The 24,672-nt window shown below is 37.5% G+C and overlaps 1 protein-coding gene across 2 annotated transcripts in view; it reads left to right on the forward strand.

Moving 5' to 3' along the window:
* Positions 1-24,672, forward strand: part of fbln1 (fibulin 1) — a 54,814-nt gene that overhangs the window by 24,931 nt on the left and 5,211 nt on the right. The window contains exons 10-16 of one of the 2 annotated variants that reach the window (XM_034033355.3): positions 1,721-1,849; positions 2,552-2,677; positions 4,013-4,132; positions 5,289-5,420; positions 7,158-7,281; positions 20,767-20,909; positions 21,806-21,937. In XM_034033355.3, coding sequence (XP_033889246.1) covers positions 1,721-1,849; positions 2,552-2,677; positions 4,013-4,132; positions 5,289-5,420; positions 7,158-7,281; positions 20,767-20,909; positions 21,806-21,937 — 906 coding nt within the window. Of the gene's footprint in view, positions 1-1,720; positions 1,850-2,551; positions 2,678-4,012; positions 4,133-5,288; positions 5,421-7,157; positions 7,282-13,767; positions 14,508-20,766; positions 20,910-21,805; positions 21,938-24,672 lie in introns of those variants that run through there. The other variant, XM_034033356.3, reaches the window with a different exon arrangement.

Consider the following 24,672-nt stretch of genomic DNA (forward strand, 5'->3'; position numbering starts at 1 on the left):
ACTGTAAATAAACCTGACATGCATACAGGGATTAAATAGCCAAGGTACAGTACAGAGGTAATTGCTCAGTAACGAGGTGCAAACAGATGATTGATTGATCTGTCAAGCTTTTTTACTACAGTAAAGTGCTGCCTTTATTATTAAAATCAATGTGAATGGTAAGTTAACGAGGTGAAAACAGCTGATTTGTGGATTTGTGGATTAGTAAGTGCAATTACTACAGTATAAGCAGTGCGTTTGTTTTTTAAATCTATGTGAATGGCACATCCAAACATCTGAGTTTGCCCGAAATATACGCCAAGCTTAACGTGGTATAAACAATGCTTTTGTTATTGAAATCAATGGGAATGGCAAACGGCAAACGCTGTTTGTCCGATATTAATGGCTGCCCGAAATAACACTGTATGGTGTAAGTGGTGGCGACTGTACCAATAATTAAACTGAAGTCATCAGAAGTCAAATTAAAAGGCAGACTTTTTATACCAGAAGGCACAACATAACTATCTTTACAGGCAAGAACTTGTTCTCAGTCAGTTTTACAAGAGTGGTTTCACTGAGTTACGCAATATTCTCGTATTTTATCAGATGAAGCCAAGTCATACTCTGTTCCTATATATTAACTTCTTGAAACATTTTTTCGGAATCATTTTCGAAAGTGTAAACAGTATTTTGTGCGTCGTTGCAGTACCATTGTTTTCATTCCTCTTAAATATACATAAAAATGGATATGCACTTAATTTAAACAGAAGACATTTTATGTGTGCTTTCTAAAAATGTAGGTGTGCTCCAGTTTGTTATTAGCATTACTGATGGCAGATTTTTTCCACTGACCAGCACTTCGAATCTGAACTTTATGGGGCTCACTGCATGCCTAACACCCCACCTCAGCTCCTTATTGCCCTTCCCCTCCACGCTGACACCTGCGTTGTGTAGATGCCCGTGAAAACTTACATTACATTACAGCAGGGCCGTTGCCCCTCCCCATGCTATAGTTGAACGTGAAATGTGACCCACAGCTGTGACAAAGAATTATTTCATTTCTGTGTTTAGATGTCGTGAATTACTGTCATCACAGGATGGCTTTTAATATTCCAATAGTATGGCAATGAACCCCTACAGAAATGAAATGGTCCAGTTTTTCCATGAACATGATCTCTGCCTGTTCCGGTTGTCTTGGCAGACGCAAAGCTCACAGGTCGTGTTCAAAAAAAAGAATTTGGCAGGCAAAATGGTAAGAAAAAATGTATACATTTGTCATTAGAAAAAATGTAGACATATCTATTCGTACAATGTCCTTCTCCAACAAAAGTGTATCTCATGAAAAGGAAATAGAAGGAGAAACTAGCCAGGAATCCGTAGCTAGTGCAAGCTTCCATGTTGCCATTGCTAATGAAAGAAATCACTTCAACACTAAACATTGATGCTTATTGTAGCATTTCAAACTTCATACGAAATGAGTGCTGTATTGTGGGAACAGAAACCAGCATTGTTGCAAGACAGAATGTGATCTGGATACATTGCAGTCCTTAGATTTATTTTTCTCCTGGCGAATGCTCCCGAGTACATGTCACAAGATGTGTGATTAAATATTTCCAAAGAGTCAGCAATATATCACTGCGATACGTAATGTGTTTCTTGTAACACATTAAACTAACAACAGATAGATTGATGGTAAACACTGCCCTGAGAAAATAAACTATATTCCCGTACCTTTTTCCAGACATAAATGAGTGTACCAGCCTCTCCCAGCCCTGCGGTCCAGGTCATGTGTGCATCAACGTTGCTGGAACGTTCCGCTGTGAGTGCAGTGCCGGGTACTACTTTGACAGCATCAGCAGGAGCTGTGTTGGTAAGGTTTTAAACACTGCTCGCTATAAGTACTGGATTGCAAATGTGTGCTTAACAGTTGGATTTACCCAGCTGCCTTATTTTTAATTGCTCTGGGGCTGCAAAATATTTTTTATATCCCAAAATCTACTTATTCAGAATACATCAATTACAAAAGATGATGGCTCCACTTTCATAATTGTATTTTCTAAACCAGTTTTTTTTGGAAAACTATGAGAAATTTGACACTGAATAGAACTGCACTTTTATTTGAAAATCATTTGTATAGGAATGTAAATTTGTCCACAGGGTGGCAGTGTGTGCTATGGAAATAATACTATTCAGATGTTTTACAAACCCATTACAAAAGCTGAAAACTGAACACCTCTGAATAAATTATTATTATTATTATTATTATTATAAACCTTCCGTATCTCCTCAGACAATTAGTTTCCAAACAGCTATCATTTAGTGTTAAGCTGCCCCCTTCCCCATCTGTCATTGAAATTAAATGATGGAACTTCAGAACTCCAAAGGCAGAATAATAGTCCTCATTTTAAAACACTATTTATTATGAATAGTAACAGATGGCCTTTATCCCCTATGACTAATAGAACATTAAACACATATTAATTGCTTGTTTATTTACATTGTGATAATACAATTATTGAATGTATTTGTTTGTTTATTAATGTATATCCTTTCTTTGTTTTATTTATGTCAGATACCAATGAGTGTAGACGCTACCCAGGACGTCTCTGTGCTCACAAGTGCGAGAACACCCCTGGTTCTTATCACTGCAGCTGCACCATTGGCTTCAAGCTGGGCAGTGATGGCAGGAACTGTGAAGGTATATTTACACTGACTAATACATGGAGTCTGTGTAACTGATTACAAGGCAGAAATCATTCCAGCCTGGTTATGACCAGCATACGCAGTTCTTGTTATCTTTATAATGTTCTTTTGATGTTTAAATTGTATTTGTTATTTGCAGAACAATAGAGTCCCTCATCTGTATATTTGTTTAGTTGTATGTCAGGTTTGATTAGACATTGACACACCACAGGGTGTGCATTTGCTGTGGTAACTCAATGAAGCACAAGGCTGAGAAGTGGTCTTATCCAAGCACGGCACACGCCCCGAGGTTTGTTATTGCGACAATACCAAGCCTCAAAGTTGTCTTATTAAAAAGACAAACAAAAAATGTTATTTTAAACTTTAAATTCATTTTTATTGAATTGACCATTACACCAGTGCAAACAAGCTCTTTACTTTGACTTTTGAGGTGTTAGGTTGCCTATAATAAAAGTTAACATGTACAGTTGACCCTGTCTTTTATGGAATAAGTAGGGCTTGTGATTTTTGGTGCTTTATCCTGACTTTTATACTGTCCTTTAAGAAGTCAGTTGATACCTGCTAAGCTGTTTGTGTATTTCAATCACAACTGAGAAACATGTTAATAGTAAAATTGATTGAATTTACAAGTTTTTTTCTGTGAAACAATTAAATGGACTTTTAAATTTACCAAGCCTTATTTTTTGATTAACAAGCAGAACGTACAAACGAGATTGCAACATGTTAATAAGCAACTCATCTTTATCAAATCGTTCTGTGTGACTGTATTTACATTATTAAAGAGGAGTCGATTCTGCTTTGAAATGAAAAAGTAAGACTTAGGAATTTAAAAGCCCATTTAGTCAAAATCAATTTATTTATTAAAATCAAGTTATTAAATTAATTTTACTATTAACACGTTTCTCAGTTGTGATTGAGATACACGAAAGGCATGGTATCAATTTAATTTTTAACGGAGAGTAGAAAAGTCAGGATAAAGCACCAAAAATCGGAAGACCTAGGTATAAGAGTGTCATGAGTAGTGTTTTAATAAAAAACAAAACAACACAAATTAATGCCGTTATACACATCTTTAGTCAGTTGTTTTTTTTTTTTTTTTTTTACAAATGCCAACATGCAGCAAACTATTATAATAATTATTATATATGCTGTTATATACAAACTGTAGCTTGCAAAGCCTGAAGTCTCGTCTTCAGGTGGAAGTTTAAAGAAACAGATGGTTATGGTATATTAACAACACTTTCTAGTTGCTACTCCCAGTTTCTTTGTGTCAGTTCGTCTGATGTGCAAACGTAAACAACAACATGTATTTCTTAATGTCTGTGTTTAGATCTGAACGAGTGTGAGAGCAATCCCTGTAGTCAAGAATGTGCTAATGTGTATGGTTCATACCAGTGCTACTGTCGCCGTGGTTACCAGCTGAGCGATGTAGACGGAATTACCTGTGAAGGTAAGAAAGGAAAGACGATGACCTGCCATGTAGTCACCCTTGTATGCTTAACAACAATTCTCAACATCGTTTTAGAAAAGGAATACACATATTCGTTTGGTCTTTGTGAAAGGATACCGTCATGGCCAAGGCTGGGGAATAGCAAGAAGCAGACCCAGAGGTGGAAAGCTGCAGTTTATTTATTAATTAAACAGACAAAACACGAGAACAAACAAAACACATGAACAAATGGTTTAAACACAATAAATCATTTAACCACACACTCTTTTCTTGTTCAGACTGGGCAGTTGCCTTCACTGAACTATGCCTCTGTAAACAAAGGACTTGGCTTAGTTTTATATAGCATGTGGCTGGGGCTTGATTAGCCATCAATTGTTCAATGAAGGCTCCATCCCCATCCCTGCCAAACTTAGATTCTAAATAATAAATCTTTTATTTTCACAACACCGAAACCCCACTATTTACATGTACAAGGCTTCTGCCCTGCCACAGTCTTATCCTTATTATTTTTTATTATCCCTGTATTTTCTACCGTTTGAAAAGCCCAACTTGAATGTCACCGCACCACTGCAACACACTTACTGTTCAGGAGAACTGAAAAGTAACATACAACCTTTGTTCCGGCTTTCAAGCCATTTGCCTCTGTTTTTCACCTGCCAAACCTTGGTGAACTAGCCCTGTTTGATTTTCCACCCAAACCCTCTGAGAGCACAAAGCCCAATGGTATGGCTCCCCCTGCACTCTAAACAGCAATGCTTTTACAATGTGTGCCACAAGGGACCCTTTGACTTTACCTTTGTTAACAATAAAATATGTCATAAAACTGTACATGTAATTAAAACAACAAAATATAGTGATATGTTACACACCTCGTGGGGACAAAACAAAGTAAATGCACACACACGTCTTGGCTCCAAATATCAGACAAAGACCTAGGATACTTCGTTCCCAAACTTAACTGGGTATATATCCATTAATTCTTTGTGAGCTGTTGTTATCACTAAGATATGGCACTTAACTATGCAAAGCAATTGTTTTTTTGAGAACCTGTTATTTTATTTATTTTTTGCTATGTTGTGCTTTTTCATTTTTGTTCAGGACTTGTTTAAGCTTGTCTTTATTTTTATTTTTTTTATTATATTATTTTTTAAACTAGATATTGACGAGTGCGCTTTACCCACTGGGGGACACATCTGCTCCTATCGCTGTCACAACATCCCAGGCAGCTTCCACTGCACCTGCCCGACCACTGGGTACACCCTGGCCCCCAACGGACGCAGCTGTCAAGGTAGGAAAAGGGAACAGGAGCTACTACTTTTTTGTAATGGTGCGTCTCAATTCAAACTACATACTCCTTCCCTCTACTGCCAGACTAGTACATTTCAAATTGTTTGCTTTGTGTTTTGCTCAAACATTCATTAGTATGAAAAAAGCAAGTGATGCATTAAGCACGTTAATTTTCAAAACATTAATTATTGTGCACATCACATTATGATCTATTCAACTGATTTAAACAGTGGTGGATCTAACTACTGCCACCATTTCAATATTAAATTAAGCTACACACCTGTATTTTCTAATTATTTTTTAACACAAACACTTCAGAGTCTCACTTTTTCATATACCACCTAAAATGGACGTCAGAGGAGACACAGCAGGACCCATTGTGTGCTCCTTTAATGCATCTTACTGTCCAGGGAAAAACAACCCATCTGAAGTCAAGTCAGTATGTTTAACATTTCTGTAGTGATAATTTGAATTAGACAAAGGTAATACACCTACTGTATATGACTCAAGGTAAATTGCAAGATCAATGTAAATTTAAGCAATTTGAGGTCAGTATAATTAGAAGAACTCTGAACTTCCAGACAGAAGCATTGATTCTTCTCCATCTTCCTCTGAAAAAATGAAATGTGCCATAAAATCGTATTATTGAGACAGAGTGGCATGAATTATATTGGCATGTTAGTTGCCCTTATTGAACCCACTAATACAAACTGGCAGTCCCGGGCCTGTCTAAACGTACCTGATAACATTTAGTTCATGAAATAGTATCTGCTTATATCCACTATCTTGATCTTTATAAATGTTGTAAAAACATATATATTAAAACAGATAAGACAAAATAAATGACGTCACACGAAAAAGGAAGTAAACAGTCCCTCCCCTATCCAGTGATATGTGTTTCGAGCCTGTACTGCAAAGCATGGTGGCCCTGTAAGTCATCAAAACAAAGTGCTTTTTTTATCGTGTTTACACGATCACAGTCTTAGAAGCCCATTTCAGTATTATCGTGTTAACACGATCCCGGTCCTTAAAGGGTTAAATGAGATGGGTGTAGTAATTGCCTCAATTAAATATGCGATTAAAATCCAGATTAACTGAGAATTTTTTTTTAATCTCAAGATTAATCTCAATTCTTTTTTGCTTGACCGCCCTCGTATTCAGGTAAATGGTTGTACTGCAGCTAACAATTACATTTACTATTGTGCCCTTCCATTAGCTACACAGGTCTGAAATGTGAAAGAAAGACACAGTACTACACTAGGTTAAAGAACATTCTCAGTTTCTCTCAGGAAATATGTTACACTTCCTAGGTCATTTCACCTCAGCTGTGTCTATGTCAAAGCATGTCAGCCATTAGAGAAAGACAATGATTAGTTACTGATAGGATAGGAAAAATACCTTGAAGGGGTGGGAACAATTTCACTTTCCAGTTGAAATGACCAGGAAAGTGCAAGACTATCTGAGACCCAAGTTTATTTCATTTGCTCATGGTGTTTATTTCAATTGGCTCATGCTCAGTTATTGAAGATACTAGTCATGTCACAGTGTAAGAGAACAGTGTTCAGGGCCTCTGTAATGCGGGGATGTGTATGCTACTTATATGTACTTCCACATGGGGTGGAGGTTTTGCGATGAGGGATACTCCTGGATACTGAACAGGGCTGAGACTTTCAGAACTAATTTGACATTACCTGTTCTGTACTCCTGTCTGACAAAATTCATTGTTTTTTTTTTACAGATATTGATGAATGTGTAACAGGAACACACAATTGCACTGGCTCCGAGACCTGCTTCAACGTGCAGGGTCATTTCAAGTGTTTGTTATTTGAGTGCCCGGAGAATTACCGCAAATCTGGAGAAGCGTGAGTATTAAAACCTTCTTTTCATTCTTTCAGTCAAGAAACTGCATTACTGTGTGTTTTACTCATGAATTACATGACAGTCGATGAAGAGCTTTAAAGAGTTTAAAGCTACAGGCAGTGCTCTAGATAAGCTGGGTGATTTACACATTGAAAGAATATGAATAATGTATGATATTTATATTGAATATGTAAAGAATATGCATAGCAATTTTTCTGCACGGCTTGAGTTCGTATGTTATTAAGCTTTTTGAACTTCGCTGGTTCCCGGCGTCTCAGTGGTCAGTTGTGACTATATTGCATGCAGTAGCTAAAGAATGGATCACAGAAATGCCGGGACAGCTAATTGTAGCCTGTCGGGGTGAGTGGTGTGAGTGAAATGATTCATGTCCAGACAGTTTTATTTCCCAAACAATAAATAATAAAGCCGGCCCTCTACCAACGATGGTATCGAGGAGGGGGGGGGGGGGGGGGGGTTCATGGCGAGTTACAGTCTCAAACACAAATATTTACATCACATGTTATTTATCCCGGTGCATGAAACTGTGCTCTCCAAACCCGGGATGGTGGTGCGTGTGTGTGTGCGTGTCCGTTCTGTGCTGTGCAGGTCGTGTTCAGGGGTGTGTGCTGGCTCCGTGGCTGCAGCTTCCCTTCATGTGTCCTCTGCAGACACAAAAACAACAAAACACAGAGCTCTGGCGCGTCAAGCTCCATCTCCTTTGTATTGCCAAATTTCTCCGTGATCAGCCGGGTGCCGCTACGCACTTCCTCCAAAATGACCGACTTACGGTTGTCACCTTTCCCCGTCTATGGGAAAGCATTCCACCAACCTTACACAGCGCCCTTTCTGGTCAGGAGGGAGATTTGCAGCTCAGATACCTTCTCTCTCTGTCACATACCTCCCTGGGAATTGCCAGAAACACGTGACCAATTAGTCCTAGTTTTCAATTAAAACAAAAACAGAACAGAACAACAATTTGAATCCTCCCACTTGCAATGCATGCTTGTGACTGGTGAATAAGTGACTAGATTCTTGATCCTTAGGATTTCTCGCTGTCTTAGTTCTCCTCAACCTAACCTACCAATTTACCTATCTGTCAGCCGAATGTTTGGAAGGTAAATCTATACAATAAATACAGTGTGTTTGGAGAGAGTTGGGATGCTTTATATTGCTATAGCAGTACAATATTACCGTTTCTTTATTTCCATTAGTGCAGTATCAATACAGTTTAAAAGAAATAATAATTGAGAGAGCACAAGATAACTGTAACAGTCTAGTACTAGTGGAAGGAGACTCACTGAACAAAGTAGCTAATTACATCCAGAGTAGCAACTTCCTGGACTATTAAGGACTAAATGGCTGCGAAAAATACATTGTTAGATTTTATTTATAGGTGATAAATAAGGAAAGGGAAGTTTTTATTTTAAGACAAGGTTTTTGTACAGTAGTTCAAAGTAACATTACAGTTGAAACTTAATGCATACCCCAGAAATTAGCATTAAGTATGTACAGTATTTATTGAAAGTATTCATGACTTGAAGGTAGTGTTGAATTTTACTCGCCCAAAATGTTTGTTACTCACATAGTGTCTAAAATCGATAGTAAATTACTCAATGACCCAAAACCTTATCTGGAGCGCTTGCTTCAGGGGTTGGATAAAAATGATAAATACCTGCACATGTAGCACATACTTGTTTAGAAATGGAATCCCTGACTGTTCTATAATATATAAAAGCTGCATCTCCCTGTTGCAAGTTAGTTTGTCAGGATACTCAAGAGAAAACTGCTTCCAGTGTACAGAGGTCAAGGAACAAGACGAGATGTCGTATTCATGCTGAAATGTAGCTGGAGTTTACTTCAGTATTTAGTGCTGTGGTGCACAAACTTTTTATATGACGCCCCCCTTTCTTAGATATATTTTGTTGCCCCCCCCTTTATATTTAACAGGTATTTTTTTCTGGATTTAACCACAAAAAGTCCAGATTTAGCTAAATACATAAGCATATCACAAATTCAACATTTAAAATCAGTCCATGAATCTTTCTTTCTATTTTTGCACTTGGTGAGTGAACATTTAGCTGACATGTTAAATCTGGGTTTATAACAAATAAATCTGAATTTTTTAATATATATTTTTTTAACCTTGTCAAGTCAACATTTTAGCTAACATTTCTAACAAAAATCTGTGAAAAAATACATGCAACTTAAATTATTATTATTTTTATTTTTATTTATTGAATGTATTTATTTATTTTTAATTTGCAAATTCAACATTTCAACAGGTAAATCTGAAAAACATTATCGTTCATCAATAAATCTAAGAAAAAAAATCTGAAAAATCTGGGTATATCTGAACTTTAACATGCAAGCTGCAGAGCTGTCTTACACTCCAACTTTTAAGAATGTGTTTGTTAACATTCATGCATTTAGCTACATTTTTTTCTCTGGTTAAGAACTTGGACTAATTAGCTGTCACTTATGTATTTATTTATTATTTATGTAAAAAATGTACAGAACTGCCCCATTAGTCATAGTCGCTCCCCCCTTACTGACTCTCTGCTCCCCCACTTTGCACTCCACTGATCTAGCGTGTTACTACTGAACAAGCTGTTAAAGATACCGAAAACAATACAAATCACCCTTAAGATCAGGTCAAGGAGCTTGGTAATAGCCATCCAGATAACAAAGAGATAAACTTGTATGAATACTATTTGTAGTTTATTCTTACTACACAGACGTATTTGTAATGTTTAAAGTAAAATAGTAAGTTTGTTTATAGTATTGATTGATGGCACTGGTGAGCTTGTAACTTCCTTAGAATTTAAAAGTGTACCAATAAATACTTCCTGTGTTACCTGATATTCAGTAGTACTGTTTGCATATCTTATAATGGGGGTCTCAATTTTAGCCTTTTATTTTAATTGCGGAATAACGCATATTTTTATTGTTTTTTATCTGATAATTATTATTATTTTTTTTATTGTGGAAAAATAGAATCCCTACTTATAACACATTTCAACAAGCTAGTTCTCAACAGCAGGACTGAGTGAGGACAGTGAACAACTACATAGTTTGTGTTTTCTCAGAATAAGTCACAGTTATGACAATTATCCTTTTCAGTATTTACTGAAGATTCTTTATCATAAATCTTGCAAGAAACGTATGTGGTGGGCCTGTAACGCTGTTTATTTTCAAATATATTCAACTTTGATCTTGTGTAGTGAGTCTGTGACAGCACTTTTCTGTTTTGCCTTGACCATGGAAATGACCATTTCCAGACTCAAAGCTAACCACATATTGGAGTGGCTTATTTTTTCCAGTTTCTATAAATGAGATTGTATATATAGGAGGAAACAACTATTTTTTTCCTATCATGCGTGGTTGAAAATTGTGATATTAAAATAAACTACAGGACTTGCATCCAGTTATGGGTTAGACTTAGAATAGCAAAAGGGACAGTTGTCTAGTTTGAGTGCCTTTCCAATATCCTCATACACTGTGAATGTTGTGTTTTTATTCGTTTTTTTAAATGTCACATTTGCTTGCAATGTATTTGAAAGCATAGCAAGGTGTTAGTAAATGTACAAATATATGGTAAAGCACAAAGTATGGTAATCCATGGTAATGCACTGTAAATGCATAACACAGTGAAATAGAGTGACCTGCTGCTGAAGCCCCAAGTGCATTGTTTGAGTGGAAAGGAGTATTTTTTGTCTAACGTTGATGTTAATGATTTGGGCCACTGTTGCTTCTCACAATCAGTGTTGGGGAAGTTACTTTTAAAAAGTAATCTGTTAGTTACAAGTTACTTGGACAAAATTATAACTAGTTACAGTAAAATTATTTTTAAGCAAATGTAACTAGTTTGTTGCAAATAGTTACTACTTAGGCATAGTTTACAATTTAAAGATATTTTTTCAGATTGATCAAACTGTAATATTCAAATTATTCTTTGAAGATCTAGCTGTCAAACCCACTCATTTCCTTTTCTGACGCCACCTACTGTGATGATATGAAAAGCGCATTCATGTGACATGTAAGGTTTCAATTGCACTGTTGAAGCACTTTCTGATTTCCATGTTATTAGCCATTATTTTTTCACATAAAATCTAATCCGTTACCACATTTCGTTACCTGTCTTAAAAAGGAACCATTACATTTACAAGTTGCTAAAAAAATGTAATCAGATTACAGTAATGCGTTACTCCCCAACGCTGGTCACAAAATGATGCATATGTTTGCTGTCTGAATACGCTCATGCTATGTGGTATTTTACTTTTGTACATGTGATTTTTATATTGTAGTTTCAAATGGTTGAATAGCTAATGGCTTGCACAGAATGGCCTGAACAGTATTTGTGGCTTGAGTATTTGCAACTGAAAGACAAACCAGACTATCGGAGCCAGACTATCCTCAAATCTCGGCTAATATACCGATTACGTTTCCTCACTAATCTATATTGGAAACCTCCAGACCAGGAATTGACATGCTTTCTCAACTAGTTTGAATTTTATAGTTGCACAGGGCAGATTCTTCCCAGAAGAATTTGTTCAGAAGGTTATGTTTGAATTAAATTCTCATAGGCTGCTAGTAAAACTACACTTTTTATTCAGTTTGCTGTGTTCAGTGCAAAGTTCTTCTACAGTGTATATGTTATAAGTAGGATAAACAACGATAAATGTTGAATCAGTAGAAATAATTCACTGTTTCGAGTGCCATTAGGCACTTGAAGCTGTGGGTTATTTTCGTACTGATTCAGCACTTTGAGTTGCTAATGCCACTTAAAACATTTCTTCCTAATTGATTCTTGTTCGATAATGATGTTCAATTGATTGTTAATTTGGAAATTGGATTTGGTTTTTGCTCTTTTGTTACACTTTAGTTTTAAACAGTTAAAATGTTTGTCTCTCATATTGTGGGAATGTTGTCATTAGTTCCTCGGAGATTGAGTTTAATCTCACTTAAACTGACAAAAGTGTCTGTTGTAAGTGAAGATAGTAATGAGGACTATGTTTTAGAAAATGAAAGTGGCATTGACAAAATAAAAATACAAATATCAAGGGAATCAGAACCAGCAACAGGAAATAAAGTCATTGATTGTTTTGTTGAATCTGAAACAGAGTTTCAAGAAGTGCCCAGTCAAAATGTAAGTGAGCTGTAAGCTTGTTTGAACAATGGTTAAACAAAAGAATAGCAGAAGTGTAGTTGATGGAGATTTATTAAGTGGTGATGAACTTGCTGTTCCTGAACCTGACCAGAAGATGTGTGAAATAAAACTTAGAAGAGGGGTCTTTATGTGGAAATGAATTTATAATTATGAAAATCTTTTTTACATTGATAATGAATTATTGTATTACTTTTCGCAAACAACATGAAATGGTAAACTGAAATCTCAAGTGTTTCATTTGAAATGTGTAATACTATAATTATTTGTTGAAACGATTGTTGCGTAATAAAATGCTTTTCAGTTTTCTGTTGATGGTTCTGATTGTGGTTTCGTAGACAAATCAACAGTTTTCTGTGGCTTCGTAGCACAAACTGTGGATTTGTTAATCAGCAGTATATCTGCCCCGCACTCCCCTTCTCTTCAAAGCCACACAACCACTTAGTTAGAAGATTTATAGGATTAATCAATCAAAAGATCAACGGGTGATGTCACAGGAATGTTTTAAAACTAGCAAAAACAACTTTAGAGTGTTAAATAGAAGCAGTTCATGAACATTTGGAGTTGTTTTTCACTAGTTTGATAACATTTACATGTTTCCTTGTCAAAAAATGGAGGCACTGGTACAAACAGGTTGGAATCAGACCCCTGGTAATTGGATGTGTTGTAGCCTATGGAATTTGTGTGGGTTCTTGTATCCAATTCTTTGAATTGTATATTCAGTATTTGACAGGGTGTATTTCAACATTTTGTTCTTTTGTTAGACATTCATCCATCACTATAGGTAAAGGTGTCTATTTCCATACATATTTTTGTATACTTCATACTATACAGACATATGATAGTCTAAATGATTGATAACTCCCAATCAAAATGCCTATTTTGTGCTTTCCACATACTGTTGTACTGTATAGAAGATATAGCAATGTTCAGTATGTGATTATAACTTCTATCACACAGTTTTTCAAAAATACAAATACTGGAAGGCAGAAGAACTAGGTGTGAAATGTTAAATATGATATCACATGACAACATATATGATAATAAGCATATCTAATACTCCGTTATTTAGTATGTTACTTATTAAACTGTATGCTAAAAGATTCTTGTTTATCATCCTTTTGTATAAAGGAACACCCTTAAGTATAGATGACAGGTAATGGAATATCTTCATTGCTGTGCCACTGAGCAGTATGTCAAACTGGAAGGAGTAATGCGCTCTGTTTTCCCCGCTCCTGTGCTGCCACGCTACCACGCTGTCTCTGCATGTTGTGCACTGACATCACTGTCTCTCTTGTTTTTTTTCTTCTCACTTTTCTTGCAGTCGTTGTGAGCGCTTGCCTTGCAATCAGAATAAGGAGTGCCAGGGCCTGCCTATGAGAATTACCTACTATCACCTCACTTTCCCTACCAATATGCCTGTGCCCACCAATGTCTTCCGCATGGGTCCCTCTAACGCAGTGCCTGGAGATGACATTCTTCTCACCATCACAGGTGGCAATGACGGAGGCTTCTTCACCACTCAAAAAGTGAACTCTGGTGGAGTTGTTGCCATGCAAAAGTCGATCACTCAGCCTCAAGACTTTGTTCTCACTGTTGAGATGACCCTCTTCCGTCACGGAACTGTAAATACATTTTTAGCCAAAATCTTTGTCTTTGTAACTGCTGAACAGCCAGACTTCGGTTACTAATTATAGAATTAGACTGTCTCGTGTCTTAGGTTTTTTATTATTTTTTTTATGTTTCAAATTTAACATTTCTTTAATCATCATTTAATAATGGCTAAATAATGCCCCATATTTGAAACAATCACAGATTTATAATAACAGAAAGAAATGGGTAACAGGAATCATTTAATTCCTTGCTTTTCTTATGCTTTAATGGCCACAGGGAGGTAGCATTGGACAGTGAAAGGCACAGTGAAAGGTCTGTGTTCCATTTGCTTGATGTGGTTTGTTTTTTCAAAAGTATTTTCAGCATAAGTTCTTTGCTGTAAGTTTAAATGATGTAATATCTTGATTTAGGGACCTTGTTTTTTTGCTAATAAATGTGTGAATTTGTGAATGTTGTGAATTTATTTTTTTTTGTTCTGTGTAATGGCCGTTTCTAAAAGCACTGGCAAACAACCGTTTACAATAAATTGAGCAGAAAAAAAGAACATTTGTTGCCCAGCAAGTATATAAAAATATTCAAACAACTTTTTAAATAAAGTTAATTAAATGCATGCTAATTTGCTGTTCACCATGCTTTTCCTATGCTTATTCTTTGCCTTTACAATAATGTGTTTTACTATACTAATTTACCATGGTGTTTTTATGCTTTACTACATGTAGCTGTGCTATTATAATCTATCTAATATGGAATTGCTTGCGACCAGAAAATTGTGCCAAATTATGCAGTGTTCTGGATAACAAAATGTCAAATCCAGTACTGTACCTAAAATGTATATGAACACAAAAAAACACATTTCCAACACAACTACTATCCAGGTATACATTCTAATTAAAGGATTGTATTCATTTTAATGTTACTTCCTCCATTATGTAAACAAGGATTTTACTGCAGATGTGTGTTTACACAACATACTCAATTATAAACTTAGAAAAGAAAAGTCACATGACTTGATGCTGGACTGCACAGTCAGATATACATTGATTTTAGGCCAACCATGCCAGATTCCAGAATCACAGCATTAGTTTAAATTGGGATTTCGATCCTTTCCCTACCAATATGACGCCGAATTATACAGAATGCCTGTTTGGAGGGGCTGGATTAGACAGGTTTTACTGTATGAGGTCATTCAAGTTTCATAAAACCACAAACATAATGAACTTTAAAAGTGACAGGAAGTATTACAGTTGTGATAAGTTGCATTCCACTTCATTGAGGTAACACAAGCTATTACAGACGTTGTGTTGTCTTTGCCTTTTGTTTTCCTTCAATTCATGTACAGATCAAAATCAGTTTGACTTTTACAGTAATACAGAAAGTGCGAACCATAAATCCCTGCATTAGACAACATACATTTTAGCAATGAGCACAAACACTCAATTATTTAATTAGAAGTAATGTAAGTTAGTGTACTGTATAAATGTACATAGTAAAAAATGAAACGGAGTATTCAATTAAAACTTCAAATAAATACCAGTAGTTCATTGAGGAGTACTTTCTTTCTATTTTAAAAACAACTTTTTCCATTCTAGACTGTTGATAATGAAATGTGATGACATACCAAGAGCTATCAAGTTTATTACCTTTAGAGTTTACATTTCTTTTCAAACTTTTTTGCATTGCTATAGTTTTATATAGTTAATTTGTGCAAAAAGTTCCTTCTCTGAGGGTATAGTAGTGATTGTCTTGTTCCAGTATATACTTTTTGTCCAATGATAATACTGACACTCCTGGAAGTTGCCATACAGCATTAACAGCTAAGTATATTATTTAATTTAACCAGTTTAATGTGTGCAAACAGTGTGTTAATTGCATATACTAATGTTCTTTAACAGTGGTCAGATGTGTTTTTAGAAATATAAGTTTGGTAGAGTAGCTTCACTTGGAACTTAGTTTTTATGTAACTGCCCCTATTGTATATAAAACAGCATTACTGCACTTTACAGGTCTCCCCTGGAGCATGTATAGGTAAGTGGTTCCCTTTTAAGTATGAAATGTAACCGTTACTGTATGGGTATTTACCTCTTAAAAACCTGAAACCTGAATATGATAGATCAAAGTTACTCACAGAGCCTGTGATGCAGTCATAGCCCACCCCCGAGGGCATAAAAGCACTGAGCTCACAGATCTTATAGGCATATTAACTTTCAAGAACTAACCTGACAGGAGAGCCTGGTTAAGATAAGTACTTGTTACTTTTTCTGTTATATATTTCACATTTTGTGAAATATACAGTGTATATATATATATTTGTTTTTACACAAATTATATGTAATTTTAAAATAATTGCTCTATTACTTTTTAATAATTATGCAGATTTTGTGCACTATAGCTTGTTGTTTGTAACGTCCCCCTGCGGCCTTATGCCCCACGTGAAGCCAATGGCTTGAGTCACGCCTTCCCAGGGACCCAGCAACATAAGTCGGCTGACTCTGTGCTCTTCCCGCAGGCTGCATATCTCCGGCTGGAGTTATTTTATTTCTCATTTAAAATACAAGACATTTATGTTATTAACTGTAATTGTTTAATTACTGTTTTTGTGGAGAAATATTTGTCTTGTGTTTTTTTTTTATTTTAATGGCTTGTACAGATGGGGATCTCTGTACAGTGCTAAAGTCACTGACCCGGTACTGTCCTGCTACCTACCTGGTCCTACACGGCCCACTACTGACCTGTGCTCACATCCCCGGTCTGGTACCAAACTGGTCTTGTTCAGGTCTTGACCCGCCCGGTCGCTTTCTATAAGCAGATTGAGGCAGCACCTGTAGATCTGCCTACTGTACACTGCATTGCTTGCTTCTTGCATCATGTCTGGGTTTTATCCCTGCAAGACATGCAAGGCCAGTCTGCCTATTGAGGACAAGCATGGCTGATGCTCTTCCTGCCTTTTTGCTTTTCAGGGAGCCATCTGGAGTATTGGCGTCAGTGCACCACGGACATCTGGGTGCTTACTACTGTTCAGACCGGCTACTTGCCATTTATCCTGTCCCTAGCTCCCCATGCCTTCTCGAAGTGCATGGAAGCTATCCTGGCCCCACTGAGACTCAAAGGCATCAGAGTACTTAATTATTTGTACGACTGGCTCATTTGTGCCCAGTCTCCAGCACAGGCAGAGGCCCACACAGCATTTGTTACCGGCCACCTTCAACGGTGAATCATGCAAAGAGCCAGCTCACGCCTTCTCAGGCAGCCTCATAGCTAGGAGAGTGCTTGGACTCCAGGTCCATGCTGTCCACTCTGTCAGACGGGAGACAGAGCGATCACGATAGTGATGTTCCAGAGACTTCTGGGCTTGATGGCAGCAGCTTCCCAGACCCTTCCATTGGGTCTCCTGCACATGCACCCTCTGCAAGCCTGGTTCAACAGCAGGGTTTTTAAGACTGTGTTGAACCACGACCGCCTATTGACAGTGTCTTGTCACTGTCTAAAGGCACTCTCTTGGTGGAAACAGCCTGCCCATCTGCGCCTTGGAGTAGCACTGGCCAGTGTCACCAGAAGGGAGGTCGTCACCACGGACGTGTCCAGCCTGGGCTGGGGCGCTGTGTGGAATGGCAGGCGGATGCAAGGTGTGTGGAACCCACCTTGGCAGGGTCTTCACATTAATATTTTGGAGTTGCAGGCAGTTTACCTGGCCTTGAAGAATTTTTTGCAGGAGGTTTGTAGGGAGACATGTGCGAGCCTCAATTGGGAGAGGTTCGGGCGAGCAGAGACATATCTCTTTGCCTCTCAGGAATCAACCAACTGTCCCCTCTGGTTCTCCATAATAGGAGGTGGAGACCCGCTGGCAGAAGATGCCTTGGCAGACCAGTGACCGAGTCAACTGTTATATGCCTTCCCACTGCTCGCCCTGCTCCGGCTGTGTCTGGAGAAAATCAGACAGGACCGGGCCAAGGTGTAGTGTAGTAGCCCCTTATTGGCCCAGGCACTGCGTTAGAGTTTTTCAGCCCTGATGCAGCTCCTGAGTGGCCAGTTGTGGAGACTGCCCAAGTGCCATGATCTGCTCAGTCAGGCACTGGGGACCTTATGGCATCCCGATCCATCGAGCCTGCAGCTCTGGGTCTGGCCCCTGAACGGCTACATTTGAGCCGTCTGGGTCTGTCCAATAGGGTTATTGACACCCTACAGAATGCCAGAGCAGTGTCCACGCGTTCCCAGTACGGGTACAAGTGGGGCGTCTTTCAGACGTCATGCCTATCTCGTGGGATTGACCTCACAACCTGTCCCCTGGCAGTTATACTGCAGTTTTTGCAGGACCTTTTTGACGAGGGGAAATCCATCTCCAAGTTAAAGGTCTATCTGGCAGCCATTTTGGCAAAATTAACTGTCTCCCCAGGTACTCACTTCCTGGCGGGGCAATTTTTGAAAGGGGCTCAGCAGCTTTGGCCACCTATGAAAGAAATTGTTCCTCGCTGGTTAAACGTGATGCTTAATACACTCATGAAGCCTCCATCTGAGCCTATGCATTCAGCTTAGCTAAAATATTTATCATTCAAAGTGGCTTTCTTGCTTGCTATCACCTCTGCAAAGCAGTTGAGTGAGATGCAGACATTCTCCATTGCAAAAGCCTGCAAAGGTTAAGCACCAGGACAAAGATTACACTCTGTACCAATCCTGCCTTTTTGCCAAAGACAATCTCAACATTTCATGTCAACCAGCCTGTGGAATTGGAGGTTTTCCATCCACCTTCTTTCCAGTCTGACAGGGAGCTCTGCCCTGTAATGGTAAAGCCACAGCTAATATTACATAATTAGATAATTGTCCCAATAAAGTACATCTTTTTTTTTTTTAGTAAAAGTATATAAATCACACACATTCCAGCTGTTTTTTGTGCACACAATCTTGTGCAAGCGTGCAACTGTGTCCAAAGAGCATGCAAAGATAAATTAAACATAACTGAAACATTGTACTCTCCTCAGCTGCAGCTTTTAATAACTGAAAATCCAGACTATCTAGCCCTCTGGCTCTTTGGTGGCGATTTCCTTAAAATAAACATTTTCTCGTCAGACATTTGAGTGCCTTGGTCTACTTGGTGGTCTCAGCAATTTGTGGTCAGGCAAGAGAAGGCCTCACGAAAATGAATAGCGTCCTGCAAAGTTTGTTTTGGTACATTAGCAAAATATAGACTGTAAATAAAGTATCTACATGTAAAAGGACAGCTGTGGTGGGTGTGTGCATTATTTAGTATTATTTATAATTAGGTTTCTGGTGTTTTCCATTGTTTTCGGGTAAAAGAAAAAAAAAATCATGTTAAATGTTATCATACTCATAACAAAAAAAAACATAGTAAATGAAAGAAAACATAGTAAATGGTTATAAACGTATTCTTGATTTATAATTGCTTCGCAACAATAATGAAGGGAGCTGTCAGGTTATTCACGGGTCAGCTTTATCCGATTTAAGTTTACTGAAACAAAATAATTTAAAAGTGATCTTATTTTTATGTTAGCAGTGACTAAACAGTTGTTTTTCTTTACCTCCAAAAGTGGTGCAAATTTCATTTTGGTATAAAGAACTGGATATATCTGGCCATTTGTTAAGATGAAATCGGGTTTAAAAATGATTTTAAAAATTCAGTTTGTTGGTTAGAAATTCAGGTTTATCAACCACTACTTATATCAGAGAATTACAAAACAAAGTAAAACCCTTATGCTCTCTAAACTATTTTCTGGTACATCAAGAATGAATCACTGTGTTTAAATGCACTATAGTATTCCATTATTCTTCAGAATTGGTGTTAAGGCATTGTGACTGGTTGCCCCACCCCCTGTGTGTGTGTGTGTGTGTGTACATATATATATATATATATATATATATATATATATATATATATATATATATATATATATAGGTAGTGGACAGAAAATGGAAACACCTGGGTAAATGAGGGACACCAAGTATATTGAAAGCAAGGGCTTCCACACAGGTATGGCTCATGCATTATTTAAGCAAATAACATCCCAGCATGCTTAGGGGTCATGTATAAAAATGCTGGACAGGCCTGCTTGCCTATAATTATAGCTAGCATGGCTGCAAGAGGAGACCTCAGTGACAGACATAAACCACACTGAGTGCTATTATTTGTGAGTTGTTAACATGAACTTCCTAGAGTACAGAGTTGTGTTTGCTCACCACAAATGGAGGACCTCTCTTTGGTCTCTTAACCTGGAGCACAGGGTGTGATCCTCAGTCACTGCCTCTCATTCTCTTGACATCTACATACCTTATAAAGGAACAGAATTACCAATGCTTTTTTTCTGTTTACTGAATGAGAAAAAAAAAAACATTACATAAAGAATAAAAGCTGCATTGAATTACAAGAACACAATAATTATGTCACGTCATTTTGTGGTCCATTTGTTTTTTGTTTTTTCATATTGCGTGATTTTAAACTAGAAGGGTTGCATTGAGTTTTTCGTACTGATATATAGATTTCTCATTTATGAAATGCATCAAAAGTTTTTATTTTGGTGCATTTTGTGCTGTGTCTGTTTTCCTTATTTTTCAGTTTCTGTGTTCTAAATCCATAACCACAATTTCATTTTTCAGTATTCTGTTGACTATATTTTCCAGTGGCGTGTGATATTCCCATTACCAATGACGTGTCTGTAAAATGTAACAGTTACATTGTTTTTATATCTTTTTTAATCTACAGGGTTCGAGTAGACCGAACAGAAACCATTCGCTGCATCAAGTCCTGCCGTTTAAATGATGTGAACTGTGTGCTGGACCCGATCCATACAGTGTCCTACACGGTCATCTCTCTGCCCACATTCAGAGAATTCAACACACCCGAAGGTAAGGGCACATTAACTTGTATTTTGTTGTTTTTTTAAATCTCTAATAAGACCAACATTGTGTAAACTAAAACCTCATTTGCACATTTTATTTAATGCAAAAAAAAAGGAATTAGGCATTCCGTTTGTTGGGGGAAGAAAATACTTTTTTTTCTGAAGTAATTTTGCTGTCACATTGCTCCAAAACAAACTAATCCAACTTAGTTTGTTTTCCTTCCTCCTGAGGGGGCTTCAGTTCAGATTGATTTCACTCTGAAAGGGAATGAGTTTGCTTGGCACTTTCATAAATGCTTTTAAACTAACCAAGCAACACTCAGTTTGAACTTCTAGAACAAACCGAATGTGAATAGGCCCTAAGAAAGACCTAATATTTGGTAACTCCTTCTCTTGATCCAACTTCTAGTTATCAGTGAAATAAACCAAGGAAGATTCTAAAAAAGCACTACTGTTCAGGATCTGTTGCATCTTTTGTGTACCAGTTGGCTCATTATTATAAAATACACTACCCTCCAGAAAGCATTGAGACAGATGAACCACTGCAGAATGACTGGTGGTGGGGCATTTATTACCTGTTTTACATTACTCAGACCTCTTGCACACTAAATATTCTGGTGTCCTTGACTAGATTTTAATGAGTAATTATCTACAAATGAAGTGGAAATATGATCAAACTTCTACCAATGCAGAAATACTGGGTGGGCCAATTTTCTCATTGGACCTGCAACAGTTACTACCAATATCTGTGCATTCAATGGCATTCTAGTTATTCATTTGTCACATTATTTGTTGAAGGGTTAGTGTGAACAGTAATTTGTGGAATTACAAAGTGATAATGAAAAATGAATACTAAAATAAGGTCAAGAAAATGAGGCTAGTATTGTTTTTGCATTCCTACAGAGATCATTTTCCTGAGAGCAATGTCCCCAGCCCACGCCACTATCCAGTCAGATATCGTGTTTGATATCACGGAAGGCAATGTGAGAAACTCCTTCGACATCATCAAGCGGTTTGAAAGTGGCATGACAGTCGGTAAGTTGACATGCATTGTATATGCACAGGGTGGTTAGAGCATCACGAAAACTGGAGGGTACACGGAGGATCAAATGCAAAGGAAAAAAGGCTATGGCGGAGTCACCAGGGGGCTGTTCAATAATGTCAACATTTAACTACAATTGAAAACAAAGCAAAACAGCAATATAAAATTATGAATCACACTGTATGTTATTGTTAACTGGGAACCTGAGCACAAATAGTGTACATTGGCCATTGGCTGAAGTATGGAAAAATGCAGAAAACAGGGAAACCCTCGACTGGGTATAGCCGTTGTGTAATGCACGATGACTAAGCCAAGTGCCTTTGACACACCTGAGGAAAGTGTATATTATGCTTATACAAAGTCTATGTGATGGCAAATAATTAGGATTGCTCCTTTTTTAATGTTTATTTTTCAGCGGCTTACAAAATACCATAAAAAAAATCACTCACCCTTTAGAGTAATGTATTTATTTTTGAGCCAACTCACATTCTTTGTTGAAACATCATGAGCCTGTTAATTATGTAACGGCCTGCAGGGGCTTTGCTACTTATACAATCATTTTCTATTTATTCTTTGCCTCTGAGCAGCAACTTGGATACGTGTATCTTCGGCCCACTCAATTACATCTGCTGAAAGTGGCAAAACCTGTTGTTTAATTAACTCGTTTTGTGGTGTTCCAATGAAGAACATAGTCAAATCCACACTGTAAACTAAAGGGTCGGCGATATATTATTGGATTTTGTGAGCCACTGCAAAATAAACGTTGAAAAGGAGCAAGCCTACTAATATATTCTGGATGATATCCAAGCAGTCTGGCTATGGTGGAATTTTAAATGGGCCATGCCTTTTTATAATGTAGCTTTTATTTTAGTAAAAACAAATTATATATATCACAGAAGGCAATGTGAGAAACTCCTTCGACATCATCATCAAACTGCACTAGATCTTCATAAATCTGGCACATCTGGGTGGGGGGACTGTCTGTTATTACCTCGGCTTAATTAAATAAAATGTTGAATCTTCACACTCCCAATTACTGTATGAATAGCAGGTCTTTACCATGGGTGAGGTGACCATATGGCTCTGTGTTCAGTGGGACAGTTCAGGCATTTCAACTCACAACCCAATGCATTCTGGTATATTTTACCTGTCTCCGGTACCATTCAGATATGCAGGACTACACTTACCAGAATGCATTGGGGTGTGAGTTGAAAAGCCTGAACTGTCCCAAACTCTCCAACTGAACCTGGAACCATATGGTCACTTTAACCATGGGGCATGTTTAATAATTACCATAATAATTGGTGGTGGTAATTCAATAGCTTTGTATTTGGCCTGGGTTCGTGAGTCATACCTGACGCTTTCCTAATGTTGACTTTGGATACCGGCATCCCTTCCCCCCCCGCCCCCCCCTAAGCAAGTGTTTGGAGGCATGGATTTGTTTGAATCCCGCTGGGGTTGAGGTGCTCACACAGAGCAATATGCTCTCATTGTACTTTCTGGGGACCATACCAGACTGCAGCCACTTCTATTCAGTGTTTCCCTCCTTGAATGCCATTTTCTAGCGTGATGATATGAAGATTGTGTTATTGTGACATGTAGAGATTGACTTGCACTTATTCCAGGTTCAATACAGACACACATGTATTTTTGTCCCAGTGCATTTTATTGAATCTGTTGTAAGTTTTAATATCGTTCATGTACTGACCTTTAGTTACTATTCAGGAACAAGTTCACTAAAAAACAACAAGCATGTATGCAAACTCCATTTTGTTATATTGAGTTCACATTAATCCACATCCCATGCTGCCACAAAATATTCATTTAATCCAAGCGTTCATAGTTAGTAACAAAGATTTCAAATTAATCCTTTTTAATAAATTACTGATATATTCCACAGTCGTTTACAGGTGAAATGGTAGACTTATCAGTCCAGAGACCTGTCCTTTTCTTTGATATATTCCATTAAGTTTATTTTTCAAGTGAATTCTTTCTCGTATCGCTTTCAGATGCTGCATTCGTGTAGCATGTCCCTGGTAAAATTGTTTTCATTCTTTTTCCTCTTAGGATCCAGTGGCGACATAGCGACTGTCTCGTTACTGTGTTTGAATTATTACAAGGTTATTTACAGTTTTTTTTGTATGTATATGAATACGTTTATGTGCTGTACTGTCGCACTGTATCTGTTGATGCATTCAGCTAGGTCGCCATCTTACTTTCTCCATTAAATAGTATTGTCTCGCTGTTAATATTGTAGTCCCTCGCTAATACAGACACCGTTATGCCGAACATTCGGATATGCCGGACACAACATATGTCCCCCAGTAATAACCAATTAAATGTGACACTAGATCACTGTGAATTGCATGATGCAAAGAGACACACTTAAAAAAACGCAGCTGTTATACTGACAGAAAAACAGATACAAGTAGCTATTAAATTGTTAATTAAGAACAGGATTAAAAGAGGACATATAAACTCATTCTCTACAGGCTTTAGATCGAAATGGCAACATGTGGACTAATAATTAAAAGTCTGAATTTTACATCTTTAATTGCAATAGCAAAGAAAGTGTGACTCATACCAACAGAGAACAAAAGTAGCAGGTAGGCGGTGTGTTTTACTTGTAGCCATGCGCACACTGTAAAAAATCTGATGTAAATTTTAAAATGTGCATTATATGTAAGTTGCTGTATAGTATTATAACGTGTCAATGCGGCACCATGAT

Source organism: Acipenser ruthenus, chromosome 14 (genome assembly GCF_902713425.1).
Source record: "Acipenser ruthenus chromosome 14, fAciRut3.2 maternal haplotype, whole genome shotgun sequence".
Taxonomy (NCBI): Eukaryota; Metazoa; Chordata; class Actinopteri; order Acipenseriformes; family Acipenseridae; genus Acipenser; species Acipenser ruthenus.